The 17,444-nt window shown below is 43.1% G+C and overlaps 2 protein-coding genes across 3 annotated transcripts; both read left to right on the plus strand.

Annotated features, from left to right (window-relative positions):
• Window positions 1-770: 770 nt before the first annotated feature.
• On the plus strand, window positions 771-1,058 carry RB195_010261 (uncharacterized protein; the record flags this gene model as incomplete). The annotated part of the gene is made up of 1 exon (XM_064191180.1): window positions 771-1,058. The coding sequence occupies one exon, from the start codon at window positions 771-773 to the stop codon at window positions 1,056-1,058; it is 288 nt and encodes a 95-aa protein (XP_064048763.1).
• A 5,602-nt stretch (window positions 1,059-6,660) lies between these two features.
• Window positions 6,661-16,679, plus strand: RB195_010262 (uncharacterized protein; the record flags this gene model as incomplete). Of its 2 annotated transcripts, XM_064191182.1 has the most annotated exons (12): window positions 6,661-6,682; window positions 6,748-6,844; window positions 10,645-10,694; window positions 10,775-10,867; window positions 12,240-12,321; window positions 14,467-14,657; window positions 15,141-15,253; window positions 15,651-15,725; window positions 15,798-15,919; window positions 15,979-16,080; window positions 16,164-16,299; window positions 16,650-16,679. In XM_064191182.1, the coding sequence occupies 12 exons, from the start codon at window positions 6,661-6,663 to the stop codon at window positions 16,677-16,679; spliced, it is 1,113 nt and encodes a 370-aa protein (XP_064048764.1). The 2 variants fall into 2 exon arrangements, with proteins under 2 accessions (XP_064048764.1, XP_064048765.1); XM_064191181.1 differs by lacking the exons at window positions 6,661-6,682; window positions 6,748-6,844; window positions 10,645-10,694; window positions 10,775-10,867; window positions 12,240-12,321 and having other exon boundaries at window positions 14,474-14,657.
• Window positions 16,680-17,444: the final 765 nt, after the last annotated feature.

The following is a 17,444-nucleotide window of genomic DNA, read 5'->3' on the forward strand; positions in this document are numbered from 1 at the left end:
AGCGCCATAAGCGGGTTCGTCCTCTTTCACTGGTCAATGGAAATTAAATGCAGCGGCATTTTCAAAAAAAATTAATCTTGTATTTCTTCTAACGACATTTCTTTCGTTCTATGTTTTATAAAATGTAAGCATTCGAGCGATCATGAATTGAGGTGATGACTTCATGGTCCTTTTCCTGAACGCGTCAGTACTACTAGTACTTGGAGAGTATTCAGTCTTCATTTTACACGTACATTTTCCTCTGATACTGTAAAGATTTGAAAACACGATTCGACGCGTGACTTTTTCTTCCCTTCTCCAACAACTAACGCAGAATAATGAGTTGATATGAACAGACATGGACGTCATCATCGCACGGATAAAGATAAGGTTCCACGTTAGATCATGTGACCTGTTAGCTGCTATTTGAGCAGGCGGTTTCATTCGTATTCTCAATTTCCCAAGAAGGGATGTTGCCAACCTGATGAGGCAGACGTGCAGGGTAATAGACATGCAGAACAGTACCTGAGGGTGATACGCAGCTGCAGCTTTCATGCGCACAACGTTTCGCTTACTCCTTGAAAAATTCACTTCACGTATTTGTACGAGGTCCGACAAAGGGGGGTCCGACAGGGTGATACAATCTCAAACAAAGTATTCAAAGCCACCCTCGAGAACGCAATGGGTAAGCTGGAATAGGACGACATGGGAATGAAAGTTGATGGTCGGCAGCTACACCATTTGCTGGTGACATCGTACTGATAATACCTAGCATCAGCCAAACGGAACGAATGCTGACCGAATTCGACGAAACATGTGGATGCATCGGTCTTCAGCTGAATCTACAAAAGACGATGTTCATGCGGAACGGATGGGTCTCGGATGCCCCATTCACGCTCAACGGAACGAACATATCCGAATGCACCAGCTACGTTTATCTGGGTCGGGAACTGAACATGATGAATGACCTGACCCCCGAGCTGGGCAGCAGGAGACGAGCGGCATGGGGAGCGTATAAGAGACCAGGAACACCCGGCTCCGTGCTCACCTTTTCAACACCACCGTACTTCCTGCTTTGACCTATGCTTCGGAAACCTCGGCATTTCGCAAGCAGGAAGAAAACGCGGTGAGCGTCATTGAACGCGCAATTGAGAGAGTGATGCTAGGAGTATCCCGTTTCACGCAAGTGAGGGACGGGATTCGAAGTTCTCTCCTACGTCAACGATCGAAGATTAGAGAAGCCGCTGCTTTTGGCAAGAAAAGTAAAATAAGGTGGGCCAGACACGTGATGCGCTTTAACGACAACCGTTGGACCAGAGCCGTGAGCTTGGGTTCCATGCGATATTAAGCACACTACAGGAAGACCGTCGACCCGAAGGTCAGATTTTGTCATGAAGTCCTTTGAAGAAAATTATGATGCTCTTCGTGTCCCACACGAAAGGAGGAACCACTGGGCGACTTTGGCACGCGATAGGGACAAATGGAAGAGTTACTGCCGCACGCTCGCCCAGTTAGAAGATCAACGGGAGTCAAGGTGAACAAGGTGATTTGTGCGTTGCTACAGCTGCGAGGGGCCATAAGACCCGTCTAAGTCTTTCTGGCGTTTTCTGGCGCTGACGCACCAATTCAACGCCATAGGACCCGTCCCACTAGCACCGTTGGACACGTTTCAGCGCGTTCTGGAATTTCGTTACACACATAAGTGACAGAATAACCCCTTATTATATAGCATGATACTGAGTGTTAAAGACAGCATAGCAGGAAATTGACGATGTTGGGATCTGCCCACGAAAATATAGGGTAAGGTGTGCAGATCGCGAATATGAGCACGGTCACGCTCAATTCCCCCTATTTGTTCTAAAAAAAACATCGTGGAAAACGACATTGGCGGTCGGATTTTTCTGCGAGGTGTCTAGTAACACACCACATCTGCGAACGCAATCATAGATGCCGCTAAGAGCGAGCGAACGATCAAGGAAGTGCTGACGCTGTCTCTTTCGCTCGCTGGCAGACCCGGCGCAAGTGCCTGCGCTCACAGATGTGTCGCGTCACTAAATCCTTGTAAGAAAATTCGATCACAGATTCCTTCTCCCACACCGTTTTTCTTCACTATTAAGTGGACTTGCTGAGCGCATACTTTTGATTTGCACTTGTAACTCCACCATTCTGCGGAAAATTCCAACATCGTAAATTTCAAGGTATGGTGCCCTTAATGACATTACTGGCATGTGATGGCTTTATGAGTTTGGCAGGAATTTAAATGATTCATGCTGAGCGCAAGATTCAGCAGAGAGGGTTTCTTAGTAGTTAGGTGTTAATGCATAATTCTATTTAGGCCAAAATTTTAAGTTTTGTCACTATCACCTAATTTGTAGCAGTTTTGAGTTTAACGATAAACATGCCTCCACAACTACTAGACAATCAGAGTAAAGTGAAGTATGAGAACTCTTGTAAAACTAGCATACGAATGTAGCTAGGTATAATGTAACTTTGCCCGTATTGCTCATGTGTATTTTAACTCAGAACGAAAAAGATGCTCCAGCTGCTCAGAGCTCACTGGACGAAACGCTTCTGCGATTGAATTATGGTCCAGAATTTTTGAGAATCTCTCCGCTAAAGTCTGCCCAGGAAGCTCGGGGATTCCCGGAAGCGATTAGCCTCTTCCAAGGTACCTATTCTCAGAACGAAAAAAAAACGGAGAGCATTTTGCACTTCGTTGCTTCCACGAATGTAGGGTAAATGAGGCTTTGGTATTTTAACAGCGAGACCGATAAGTAGTGGTGTTCCTCCTAGATTGGCGATGTTTCCCCGGCACCGATTCCATTGCGAGCTTCGAGGACCGGCCAAATTCGTGTTTTCCCCATTGATGTGTGCGTTTGGTGGAGAATAGGTTTTCCTCGAGTCCTTGCTCTCCCTTGGCCTTTCAAACTCCTTCGCTCTCGACGTCCTTAAGTCCTCGAAATAATGAATGGATACTGAGCTATTTCATCATATTAAAAGGAAAAAGATTTTGGAAGCATACATGGTCGTGTTTATAATGTCCAGCCTTGCTGCTTTGTTTGTTACCTGTTTCCATTGTTTTGTCGAACGGGGGGAAGCGCCAAATGTGAGTTCTAGGTGGCAGACAAGGCGAGGAGCTCCCATGGTGTGCGAGCTTCGTGCGGCGTGACGAAGTGATGCTTGCCATTTTCTGCGGCGAATCAACCGCATCACATTTCCTCCTTGAACCTCACTTCTCGCATTGTAATCAGAGGGAACTGTAGGAAGGTATTAGCGTCCGAAGCTTCCCTTCGGGGATAGGTTCACAGGTATTCTGTCATATCGTCGATGCTGAAAGATACTGACGCCCCTAAAGAGTGGAAGAATTTTCCAGATTTAATTTGCAGGAACGATAGACGTACTTAGAAAAAATTTGCTCTCCTAATATTTCCTGGTGAACGATAAACCTTTCTTCTAGGATTTGATAATTTTCTCTGAATATGCTTAACATTGTACAGAAGCTAAGCGCATTCCCTTCATTTTATGCAGCGAAGAAAAAACAGATTTTTTTTTGCGTCGAGCATTGATCAATTAGCTCACCATGAAGATCTAAACAAAAATGATTCCAATTAGTTATTTCCACCCAAAATATGGATATTGTTAATGATCAGTTTGCTTGGAGAGATACGGTGAGCGACATCAGTGAATAACATTTCATACATTTATTCAAGGTGTATGCGAACATCTGATTACCTGCAGTTCTCGTTAGAGCGACAAAAAGCCTTTAAAGTTCCTTGTGGAGGAGAATAGTGCTGTCCATCCGTCTTTTCTTGGTTAAAGAAAACATACCACGCATCTAGACGTGACGCAGAAACCACAGGGAAAACGTAGAGTTTGGGTTTTAGATTGCGGAAATAGGCGTGCCTTCGCTCATCTTCCCCTAATCGTCCTAAAAAAGAGGGAGCGGGAAACAGTGTTCGTCCCTACGGGATAAGTAGGAACGCGCCACCTCCACGAGCGTGCCGTCGACTATTAATGGGGTCTCCTCATCAGCCTATTCAAGTAAAACTGCTAAGCGGGCTTCAGCGAGGAGCATGTCCAAAGGTATGCGATCTACCTGTAGGAACTAAAGCGGTTTCCATGTCGTTACTTACGACGAGTGGGGAATTGAACTGGGCCACAATCGTTCCCGTAATTTACAAACCGAACCCTTCGTTTTCTCGGGGTTTCATTACCACTTCAGTTTCATGATACGCTGCCTTTAGTAGACAATTTTCTATTTATTCTTTCCCAGCTCCCTGTCTGGACACACTATTTTTGTTCTTGAATTTTGAGCAGGGAACTGCACAGAATTACTTGACAACATTGTAAAATGCGAAAATATGTGTGCAGAAGAACTTTTGAGTTTGAGGCTATTAGGTGTCTCTCTAGTCATTTCGTGTCCTGGTTAGCTTTTTGTGATTCTTTCTCTTCAACGAAACAACAGAGGACTCACCCGACCTCCACTGCGTAATAAGTTACATCGTTGAGCGAACACGATCACACACCATTTTTCTGGCTTTCTAAGGGGAATTATTCGTGATCACGTTCATACGCATGAACTACGCCACTACCCGTGTTTATTCGTTAAGAGATTTGTGATACGCTGCCTTTAACCATGAAATTAGAAAGGTTGCATAAGAGTGAGGAAGACATACGTTCCCTAGAAGTTACAATTTTTTAAATGCTGCTCACGCTCTCTTTCTCTTCCTTCAGTTCTTAAGAAGTTAGTATCAATTTTATAAACACGCTCCAACTTCTATTGTAATTTTTCTGACACAAATCTGAAGAGTTTGCAAACTTCCTTGTGAACCTCGTCGGTTCTGCGGACATGCTGGTCGAAGGTGGAGTGGCGAAGCGCGTTTTCTTCCTGTTTCTTGAGCGACTTCGAGACGCTGCGTTAGACTGCCACGCTACATGTAGCAGCCCTAGATAAAAGGCCATTACGTGTCCTGGCGTCGTAATTGCTGTCGCTTATCGCTGGATGATTGTTTCCTAGTAAAAAGCCCACAATTGTTCGTTTACTCTCTTCTGAACATTCACGTATGTAGTCCTGACCACTCCTCAGTGATTAATGGCCACAGATTTGACAAGTTGGTCCGTCTTAGGTTAGCCTCTTCCATCGAGGGTAACAATCGAAAAAAGCCCACATTTAGACGAGTCAAAGAACCATAGTGGCTCCTCGAGAGATCGAAAGCTTAACTATGCTTCAGAAACAGTTCCCCGTCGATATTAAAACATCCCACCGCAGCATCTGCACACGTTTGCGCGACAGCGAGTGCATCGGTACAACAGAGTTACTGTTTGCTACAGCTCGAGAGTCTGATGCCAGGTCCCATCCTCGACCCACCGCGTGGATGTGGATTGTAGGTCCGCCAACGGCCCAGTGGGAAGCAGTTTGGGAGTTGCGAAATGTTTTGTCGTACTGCAAAGTGTTTAGTCGCGAAAACTGACAATACCGGGAAGGGTTAGGATTTATCAATTATCGATAGGTTCACAAACCTCTCGTGCAACCAGAGATAATGGACTAATGAGTAGAATAGTAGTAGCTTTTTTTAAACTTTTTTTCACTACTCCCAGATCCAAGAAAGCGGCCGGAGAAGCCGTGCGGTTATTAACTATTTGAGTAGTAGCGACTTTGAAGGTTCTTGAGGGAGCGAGGACTTAGGAGTTCTATTTTTGTGAAATAGAATTCAAAAACTTGGAAAACTAGAGATTTTTATTTTATTATTTGCTAACGAAAAGCTGAATAAGACATTTTATTTCAAACTTGGTAAATGAATATGCTATCGGATACGAACGGAGGGCACAGTATCCAAAATTGTACTCTCGGTCCATTACGTTGCAGCAAGTCTAGTACTGCCAGTAGTTCTTTATATCCAGAAAATAAGAAGTAAATTATCCTGATAGAATCTGTAGAGCCAGATGAAGCTCTAAGAAATGTACAGCTCATTCTCGTTCTACCGTTAGGAAGCGGCCTCATAACATTGGTGTTGACCCAGTTCGTCATTCCTAAAACGCGATTCTGTTCACTTTTTCTAATTCTCACCAGGTCCTATGTTATCAGATCAACTCGTTCCTCCTTTCAATCTCCTTGTGATATGTTGGTGTCCTCTGCAAACGAAAAAAGCCTCTGACTACTAGTCGGAACTATCGGCACTTTTCTTCGGTTCTTAACCTGGAGTAATGAATGGCCACGTCTCGAGAAACACATGATTTCGTAATAATCGGACCTCCTTCGGAATCAAAAACTTTGAAACAAGTGGGGAATTACTGTGTCGCTGAAAAAGAAAGAAGAACAACAGAAGTGGCTGTATCGAAGCACGTAACGGCCCGAACGAAGGAGATGGATGGGAGGGCGCGAGCACGCCGTTCTCCCCGACAATTAATTATCCGAATGTGAGCATCCGTAAAGTCCCTCACTCGCCTTCCCAACCAGGGACCGGCCCTGATGGGCCTCCTCTTCTCTGGCGCCCTCTCACTCTCTCGCCCCCTCGGTCCCTTCTTACTCCGCAGCCGCGTCGTGTTTACACCAGCGCTCTTCATAGATTGCACGACTCTTCGTCCCCTCCGCGGCCACACACTGCCTCGTGTTCCCTCCCGCTCTGCGCACTCTCCGTCGGCCGCACACTCTTCTCGCATGCCGGTGCGTGTCCGGCGAAAATGGGCGGTCACGCCGCGCTCTGTGGGTGGCGACGTCGCGCGCGACGGCATCCCCGTATAAAAGGACCCGCCTGTGCTCTTTTAAAGATACTCGCACGTCTTCCCCGAAGTCTGGCTGTCTGCGTCTATTGCGCGGACTTCGCTCTCTCCGTTCGCATTCCACGCGGTGTACACAACCAGTTCGGTTAGTTCGTATATGTTTGCTTACTTTGGACCAGCACCAAAGCATAAACAGTGAGAAGTGTGCGGAGCAGTCAGTCCCAGTACTTTGATTGTCCTGTGTATCGTATTGCTGTTCCGTCATGCAGTACGGGAAGCCTTGAAGTAGGTCGTTATTTAGGAGCTAGTGGTAGTAGTCTGTTCTAATAACTGGTACCGGTGGTTTGCATACTTGGATACGTCAGCTCGTCACCGTTGGCGTTCGAAACAACTTCTCACCAGGCTCATAAAGCTGATGGTTTGGAATAGCTGTGCGTTGTTGGAGGTCCTATGAATTCTTGAATGACTACTGTACTTCTCCTAGCGGTGATCTTATGTACCAGTTTCTCTAGCACAGGGTATCTCCATGGTAACCACCTACATCAACCTCACTGAGTGAGTTCGTGCTTTCCCATTCAAGTAATGGGACTGGCTCAAATGCAACTGCATTACGTGGAAGGCTCAGTCCAATATACATGAGCAGAGTTGGGATTGCATGCTTAAACAAAATCACTGTGATGTACAAACGTGCTAATTCATCTCTATTAAGGTTTGCTCGTACGTTGCGATTGTAGCGCACTATCTTGCGTGATATGGAATGGCAGGCAAATGAATTTGTGTGAAATATTGATTGAATCAGATAAAAGCTTACACACACATCAATGCATCACCAATGCATAGTGGATTAATATCGCTCGTGGATAGCGTACATTCACAAAAACACCAAAAACGTTACCTCACCCATCAATTTCGTTCTACTTCAAAATTATCATGGAATATTAGACGTCGCTTGAAGCGGTGTTCTGCGAAATTTTCGATTCGGGTCCACTCCAGCAATAGATGTGTACAGTTCGGTACGTAGGAAGAAAAAAAAACAGAGCGAATGGACCAACATCATCAGTTTGTTCAGTTCACCTGAGGATACAACTCTTTGAATGCGCGCGGGAGATAAGATGAAATCACATTAGGTGGATCTTGCTCATCCCACTCGTACATGTGTAAGGAGCGTTGTCCACTGTTTCCATCACTGTTTTGTGCAAGCTCTCATTTCGTCATTCATACGTGTGCGAAGAGTTGCTTTTTCGAGTAAGCTGAGACTTTTTGGTGCTATCAAAGCTTCTGATTTGTACGAAGAAGTGAAAACTACTTTCCAGACGCAATCTTCCACAGGAAGAAATCTAACATCGAAAACTTCTGCGAACATTGCCTTCAGGCCCACGTGGCAGGTATAAGTTCGATGATAGCGGAGTAGTAGGCTAATCTACATCTTCCTACTGCCGTTCGTTAGATTTTTGATTTCATTTCTTGGAGAACTATCCAGGCGATATCAGTTGTATGCCCAGTCTCATGTTGGACCTAGAAAGTGTGGCTGTCTAGGTCTAACATGAGACAACATAAGAAAATACCTTATTTCTGCAGAAAAGACGTATACAACATCTGGTCAGAATAAAGCATTGCATTTCTACAGAAGTACCAAAAAAGCGACGCAATTTAAATTCAGAACGAGAAAAACTCGTTGAATATTTAATGGTGTGATCGGCGGCTTTTACGAGGATTCCAAATATATCGCTACCGAGCCTCTTTTGTCCTAGAAAGCATCAATTTTTTTCTTTCATCACGCATAAGCTACTTTGTACATCATGTAGAGCGAAACATAAGGTGCTATTAGTTTTAACCGAAGAGAGGTCGCATGTTTTCTGTAGCCAGATGGAAGTATAAATTAGATTACGCATATCTTTTTCAAAGAAAATTCCCGAAGTAGGACGTTTTGCGACGAAATATCAAGACTATACATTTCCAAAGAAGTAAGGGTGGTATTGTAGCGGTAGTATGATGATGAATAGCGCGTGACGGAGAACACTGCTAAGAACACTTTCTGAGAAAAAAAACCCTTGCAAGGCGCAACTACCATTTTAAGGCCGACGCAACAGTCCAATTCCTTTTCGTAGTAGCACACACATTAAAAGTCAGTGAAAATATGCAACGCTGCTCAAAATTGCATAAGAATATAAGTGTTATCGGACAGGATAGCTGTGTAGTGGTGCTATAAAGTGACTTTATGATGCAAAATGAATGGTGTATTCGTCAGCGCCTTAAATAACTCCGCGAACCAATGTTTCGGCTGAAACTTTACCTTTTATTCAAGTTTCGTCTTATAAAATCAAATCTTAAAATCTTAAAAAATAGAACTTCGCTGAGCGTGCTTCTCGATCTCTACAAAAAATGCTCATTTGCCTCATTTTTTCAACAAATACGCATTGTGAAGTGTCAGTTGTGAATTCGATCTATTTCAGTGCTTCGAGGTTTGCACTATTTCTTAATATTCGAAATCCCACTCACATGCTTTTTTCTGATGTGTGAAAGGCCGTAATTTTTTTCCTGATAATTTCTGCGCTTGTGTTTTGTCCTAGGCCCAAGGCACTGCTTGCAGAGATCTGCGAGTTGGAGATCTCTCTGACAAGTAAGGACTGGATCATGGTTCGCAAATCACACCGAAAATGCGTAGTTCCTCCCATAAGCGTGCGAAAATTCGACTTTGCTTGAATGCCGGCATGGTGATTAGCTCCTTCCAGTATTCAGTGAAACATATGGCCAATCTAGGTTCTGCGCTTCATTAATCTCCCCTTAAGGTAGTACCCTTCAGGGTGATCTCTCTCCGTCACTATTCTGTACGTATGACACATTTGATAAAATGACAGTGGTAGTGTGCTGATCCATCACTAAACTACTGGTGCGCGGACTAACTCGCAGGTGTGGTGAGACGTAGCGGGGAATGGTCACCCTAATGGCTACTGATCACTTCGTTTTCTAGAATTATGAGGGAGTTGCGCGTTTCCATCGTGACATTGTGGACTACGTCTCAATACCCTCTGGCGGAGAGATCCCAACATCGAGAATTTTCGCTTTAATTCTTGCGCTGGGGTTGTTGCTTCGGAACACGTCGAAATTCAGCCATCTTGCTTTCTTTTTCCGTTGTTGATCAGCTCATTTAAGTCGCATTATCTTCATTAGTAGCCTAAAAACTAAGTCCGCATTTAGTCGGAGCAAATGATTAGTGCAGTTGAATTTTCTGCAACTATGATTTGATTACTTCTTTGCAATGGGGCAAACATCTTATTCACTGGCAACATTTCCGTTGAAAACGTACATGCGAAACTGGCTTTTGCGGTTGTACAGTTGGGACTTCTGCAGGGTGCACTAAACCTGAGGTGACCATGGGAATAACCTTAGAAAAACATTATTCGAAAATCACCACAGATACTCCAAAAGTCTACGATCTGTGCTAGGAACTCTCATTTTCTTTTCTCAAATCTGTAACCACAAGCTGTAATGATCTGTGACCTCAGTAAAGTCATTATTTCCATTAAATCATTAAGTTCATTAAATCCATTGAGAAATGCGGGGCAGAGGTCAAATGCTGGTAGCCTGCACAATTTAGTACTACTATTTTCTGTTAATTGTTGTTCAGAATATCATGTACATAATTGCACATATTTTTGCAGAAATCGCGATCTTACTTGAAACCTTATTTTGAGAAGTGGTGATTAGATTCCAGATAAATTTCAAAAAAAAAGAAACAGTGGCATTTTGAAAGTGCACTGATTTCTAGAATCTTAGTGTTGTTTAGACTTTACTCACTGTATTTTTATATTTTATTTTTTATATCAGTTTTTAGCTGTTTATTTCTTCTTACGTTTGCTAGTAACGAGAATGCACCAGGTTCTCCCCAGTTCTTCTTGTTTTTGACAGGATTGAGCAGACTTTTGCACGGAGATCGTTTTTCAGACTCGCCGCAATGTATACGCATTTGATTGCGATTGAACACCTGAAAACAAGTGAGTGCAAAAGGTTGCATTCGTAAATATTTCGTTTGTGGACAATGATACTGAACTTAATTTGATCCTACGTTATTCAGAGTGGCCGAACAAGTCATTGCAGCGGGGGAATTCGCACCAAACTGCCTCGTACGGCCATCGAATGTCAGACAATTGTGCTGTAATTTTGAATTGTAGGATCGACACAGAAAATTATTCCTGCAAATCCCGAATGACTAAATAGCTCTGCTCATCTAGTTCCGTGCAGCGGCGGTGCATACTTTAAAAAGAATGAACTCCAACTCCTAGAGCAAAAGCTCCTAACCATTTTTCTATGCTTATCAATTTACCAGCAGCTCTTATCACTGAGAAACAAATTAAGTCAAATGACATTCAACTGACAAAAAGTGTTGTCAAAGTTCTCTCTTGTCCGCTTTGAAGAACGTGTTCCTTAGAAGTTCAATTGAATGAGTAATTCCTTCTGATCAAGATCAAGACCAAACAACGATTTAAAGCGGTTGCTGATAATATAATAGGATCGAACTCGTGAAACTCACGCGAATTCTGATCTTTGAAGTCCTCTGCGCAGCCCCGGTGTAAATCACGCACCGCTGATGTTTCACCTCCAGAACCCTTCAAAGTGCTCGGCGAATGTTCTCTATGTTTGAGATAATTTCATCTCAACCAAAACTGTTTGTTAGTCTTTTATGCTCAGGGTAATGAAAATAGAATTTGTTGCAGTCTTCTATGTACAAAAGATACGTTAAAGTAATTGTTGTAAGCTCATCGGCGATCTCTCCTAAGTCCACCATTGGCTACTCGCAGTTGTGAACGTGAAGGAATGAGGTTAAAGGCAGTCTAAACACATCGCACTGGATCGAGGACTAAAGAAAGGGAGAAAGCATGGACTTCGGACCGTAGTTGTTTCCTTCGTCCAAAATCGATGGTAAAACTATATTTCAATAGATATTCTCTTTGAAAACAAAGATTGAATGACAACTGCATTCCAAAGGGCGACGTTCTATCCCCTATTTAAAACGCGATTGTTGACAAAAAACAAAAAGAGTATCGGTCTCGAATGAAGGTATGTGGACTATCCGGTTCTGCTCAACATTTTGCAGAAACACATCTCTGCTGAGAGGAGATTTCTTACCACATCTTATTGAGGCAATAAATCCAGAAAGTTCGGGAGTAATTTGCAAAGAAGAAACAGGAGTCTGATAAGGGTTTCTTTACTTCACGTTTCGCATTTCACACTCATCATGTTCACGTGAACAAATCGCAACTGCACATTAGATTGAAGCGTGCACTCGTGATTTGCTGAAGTTGATTTTCTCATCGCTGAAGTTATGACGTCGAAAGAACAGTCAGTTCAGTAGCTGTTTATTCTGAGTCATGCATATTTCGGTACACAGAAACAGCTTATCTTTGCTGCTTTCTTTTCAATGGAGAGATTAACCGTATGGACATGAAAAAGCTTTTGTGAGTTGAAATTGGAATTCTTCATGTTTAAAATGCGGTAACTACTAAGGAGTTTAGGAGAAGAGTGACCAAGTAAGTATTTAGTGGGTTGTCCTCGTCTGGGACTGCTCGTTCACGTGAAGGGACTTCACGTTGTTGACGCCATGTTGCGTTCTCAGTCACAAGGGTAGACCAAAACATGATCGCGCGATGCATTTGTTGCGTGGAGCGTTTGTTTGCAGTACATTTGTACGTTTATAACGCATTCTAGAGGGCCGCGGAGCAGCTCCTCTATTCAGTGCACATGTGACTCTTCGCTGAAGTCGCATGTCTCCTGTTTCATTTATGAGTCTTGAATAACCACTAAAGCAGCAAGAGATTTGGGAGATCAGCTGTCGTGTTTATGAAAAGAAATTCCAGCTTAAGTTATGGTAGAGACCAGATCGTTCTACTGATTGAAATCGACGTTCCAATTGTCTGCTGATAAAGCACTGCGAACTGAAGTTCACAAACGTATTACATCCACGTTCTTCGACTCTAATAATTCGTATTAATAATAATAATAATAGTAATTTTATGGTGGTACCTTGCGCATCCTCCAAGCGATCGGCACTTGACATGCTAGACAACAGGTCATTGCAGTCATTGGAGCTTTGTTGTTTGCTTAGATTTGTGGTTTTTTTCGTAGTTGTTGACAAGTTAAAGGCATCACCCCACGAATCTGAGGTGGTGCAGATTTCGGATGGAGTATTCGTATACGGGATGGGAAACCAAGGGGAGGGGGGGTGATCCCGACCATTTCTTCCTAATTGCCGTAAAAAACGGCCCGGAAGATGCGGCGCCGCACAAGGCTGGCGCGCTCCAGTCGAGCTGCTTGTGGAAAATAATGCGCCAAAACGAATGAAGCCGTATCTTCCGGGCGGTTTCTTACGACAATTAGGAAGAAATGGACGGATTCACCCCCTATCCATAGTCTTCCATCCCGTATACGAATACTCCACCTGAAATCCGTACTACCTCAGATTCGTGGAGTGATGCCTTTAAAGCCGAAACTGGAATCATTAAGCGAAGAGATATGGATTCGGGCGTAGCTCAGCAATATGAGCGTGATCACGCTTAATTCCCACTAGTAATCTAGAAAAAGCCTTGTGAGACAAATTTTGTCGCACAGGTGCCGCAACGATGCAACTCATTAACTAGTAGTGGACGGCAATCCGCAACACATCCGGATAGGGCATCTTGTGTTGCTTATTTGACTTAGATTTTTTGGATCGTGGATGTTGGACAACGACGTAGTTGGTCGGGTTTTGTCTCGTAGCAAGTTGCATCGTAGGGCACACGGGTGCAAGGCTGTTTCGCAAACTTTTTTTTCGGATTATTTAGCTGAATTGAGCATGATCAAGCTCATAGTTGTACACTACACATCAATACCTATTTAATCGGGGAGAGACCCCAACACTGTCAATTTCGTGATATGCTGTTTTGGAGTGCTGCCTGAGACGCGAAATCAGCAGTGATTTTGTTTTGCGTACCGTATGGAAAGCGTATTTTACGCTCACTGGAAGAAATTGTACGTACATACTTTGTGGATTGGTAGAATGGCCAAAGGAAGTCAACGGAATCATCCCACTGCTCAGAAATATTTCCTTGACACCTCTGTGAAGAAATCCCTCTCTTCCTTTAATTCGTTGTTTATATGAATGGATTCTTAGGCGAGTTCTTATTGGGATCCAACAGTAATAACAACTGATAATAAAAACAAAATATTTCGCTGAAGAGAGCCTAGGCAACTGTTCGCAATTCTATTGTGGGTATTTGATGGAGGGTATCTTCCAGATAACTATATTCTTACGTTTTTTCGCCAAGAAATGCAAAGTTACGTGACGTCATCACATTTGTATGTGTGATGAAAACATCAGTGTTTCACTCGATGCTTTTCCCATTTAAACCTGTCTGATATTCTTTTCACTCTACTCCATTCGACGTAATCGATTCATTGGTGGTCAAAACACGGCATTAAGAATAAATTGTGGGCACTGAGAAAGTGCGTTGATGGTTCTATGTTTCTCTTTTCTCTCTCAATGTGTCTAAACGCGGCTGTGCGGCTAATTTCATGGAATTGGACGTTTTTCTTGAGTCCGACTTTTGCTGTCGCTGTGTATATATATCACGGGTGCCCAGTAATGTCGATCCTCTACGTATCTTGATGTACTGCTCTCTCGGTCACTGTCTTATTGATGTTCGCTGCGTAGTTGTCTTTCTTTCCTTCGTTAACGCTACTGAATTTCGTTTTCTGTTCTTTGATATTTCGTATTGAAGCTCACTTTTGTAGAAGGACTATGGTTTTGCTTTCTGCCAGCATTGACGCCGTTGCCCCAGTGCCATGTGAACTGAAGCTCGAGTCCGGCCGTTTCATCCGCTATGTTGCTCCCAAGGATGCGAATCCTCGCAAAGAAGTAGTTTGTGGCGGAATCTTTGAGGAAGTAAAGCTGCCGCAGAGAAGAAAAAGCAGTGGAAATGATGGTGAGTTCGAGTGGATTCTTACAGCAGAAGGGAGAACATAGCTGCCATTGTCATTCGGGGTCGTCTGGCATCTTTTCAAGTCGCATATTCCAAGTGTTCTGATAAAAAGCTAGACTATCTATTGAGATTTGTTTTTCGTGAAGAAATCACAAAGAGTTCTTGATGTCTTGAATAGCGGCAGTGGTTGTTTTCAGCCGCAGTGTCGCCCTTGGTAAACACGAATACATTGGCGTAGTTGATTACTAGACGTCGTGATAATCTCGTGCAAAGGGCACAACCTCCATGCAACCACGATAATCAGAGTAGACTATGTGAGTAGGAAAAACTGCGGAGCTCTCAAAGCAATTATGTGGCACTCATTCTTTCAAAAGTAGCTGCTTTGAGGAAACTCTGCTGACAAGGGAAACTGTTGTTAAGCTCATATTCATTTGTATCGCTATACGAGAGAAATCTCCAACAAAAATACAATCCAGCAACGTTTAGGTATTGATCTGACAATATGTTGGGAAGGGGTCAATTCGCTTTGTCAAGTACTTGATGCCATCGTCGAAAGTGAAATGGAAACGGACTTCTTTGAGCAGAAGAGTGTTCTCGAAGTGAGGAAGTTTTCAATGTTTTTAATTTGCAACGCTATCTGCCTGTCAGTGCAAAAGAGGCGAAAGAACAAAGGTATTTTATTCGCCAAACATGCACTTTTGCGGGCAAAAATCGCTGCGGCTCACCCGCTGTTGCAAAACGTCACGCGTTCCTTTCAACAACGACTTTGAAATGTGGACCTTTTCCGGGATGCTTTTTCCCACTATTTTTTTCTCAAATTTGTGCTTAAATTGCGACGATTAGCCATTGATTCGTATTCAGCGTGCTTGACCTGCTTATGCGAAATCAGGAGATCACAGATGTTTTGAGAACACATAGTTGTTTGCTGTACAACAAGATACCTCAACTCTGAATATCTGGAACTCATTAAGCATTATAACTGCTATTCTTTTGCAGATCGGATTTGCAACTGGCTTACCTTCGGTCTACGCCTACGAAAATGGCGCTGCCGATATCACTCTTCACAGTGCTGTACGTTACTTTTTTCCTTGCCTGTGGGTAATTCACGGCTTGATGGTTGCTCTTATTTGTGTGTCCTTTCAGTCGAAATCTTCCTTACAAATGTACTGCAAACCTACTTTACGGAGGAATGCGATCTCTGAGAATAAGTGCAAGTTCTCCAGCGGAGATCTCAGTCAGATGAGGAAGGCGATCGGCGGCAAGCGGTATCACTTCGTCTACGAAGTTATCCAACATAACAGTTTATTCTGTCATTTCTATGTAGATTCGACGTTATTCTGGCCGCTGAACTGCTGAATCGTGGAGAGGATGAGTTCGAGATGGTTCACCAAATCCTCGACGAAGCTCTCAGTCACGACGGCATCTGGTAAGGTTTTGCTTCGTTTTTGAATTAACTAGGTAATCCAATTTGAATCAATATTTCATAGTATGCGTCGACAACGTTTTCAGTTTGCTATCCAGTCCCTCTCACTATTTCACCGTTGATAGCAGTCTGGCTAGTTTCCTAGACCTTGTCAAAAGGCACAGACAGTTCGATGTCATAGAGCGATGGAGCTCACCTCGTACAGATGTCGTGCAGCGAAAGGTAATGACCAGGGTCAAAGTTTCTACCATGACATTCCTCATATTTATACTACTTGAATGCTACGAAGTCGATATATTTGAAGGGAGCGCAAATGCCTGTTACGCGAATAATCGGAAAGATTCCACTAAAGAGAAAGATTTCTTAGAGTTTTAGTTTCCAGGGTATTGCGCTGGATTTTTGCATTGGTTCTAACGTTTGAGCATGTTGTTTTAAAGTGTTTTGAGCTGAAAGCGTTTTAAAAAGGGGAGGTTTTTAATTTGGCGACTTAAAAATTGCTCCATCTATTAAAGGTATCTTCTTTCAAGGATAATGCTCATAGTTTCTGTACACATAGATAACATTGTTTTCAGGTTATTCAACTGACGCGATCTCTTTGCTGATCTGCCATAAACTGCAATTCGAACTTCACATAGCTATCTCCGTTAAACAAGCATCTCTGGCTCATCGAAATCCTAGAAATGTGACAGCAACTCCGCTACGTGAAGAATTATGCAGTTAATTCGTGGGCCGTTAGGGTGATTTGCTGCTTCTGTATCCTACAGATAGCTCCTATTGTATTCACGATCGCAATTGACGTCTGGCTTCTGCAGAAACATTTTCGTTTTCATTTGTGAATGTGTCACTTGGCACTGCTCACGTTTAACGGTAGATCGATTACGGTTCCTCTTATATTTTTTGTCACCTCCAAAGATTGATAGAATTGCTAGCTTAAAACGAGTGTAATATTTGTCAAGATGTTTAAATATTCCTGAGGAGTTTATTTGTTGTGATTGTTTGCATGTCTATTTTATAAATTTATATTAGGTACTTGATATTATTGTCTAATATTATATTATATTGGAGTACGCCAAATCAAAGCTTTCGAAAGATTTGTGCTGAGCATTGGCGAAACAGCCTGAATTTTGTGTGAAGTCCGAAGATGGTCAACAATTTTGTGCACGGCATGCGCAAATACAAAGAATTTCAAAAACTTCAAACAAAAGTAGGTGAGTAAGCTATCGCACGAACAGCCAAAAAACGACACAAGGAAGGTGTAGAGAACTTTCGCTCTGACCGTAACGTTCTGGCAAGTGTCGTCGGATTTGAACTGACCGGTGAAGAACTTTGCTCTGTGACTCAACCTCACAGCGACAAAAAGATGTTTG

The sequence above is a fragment of the Necator americanus genome, chromosome III (assembly GCF_031761385.1).
Source record: "Necator americanus strain Aroian chromosome III, whole genome shotgun sequence".
In the NCBI taxonomy this organism is placed as follows: domain Eukaryota; kingdom Metazoa; phylum Nematoda; class Chromadorea; order Rhabditida; family Ancylostomatidae; genus Necator; species Necator americanus.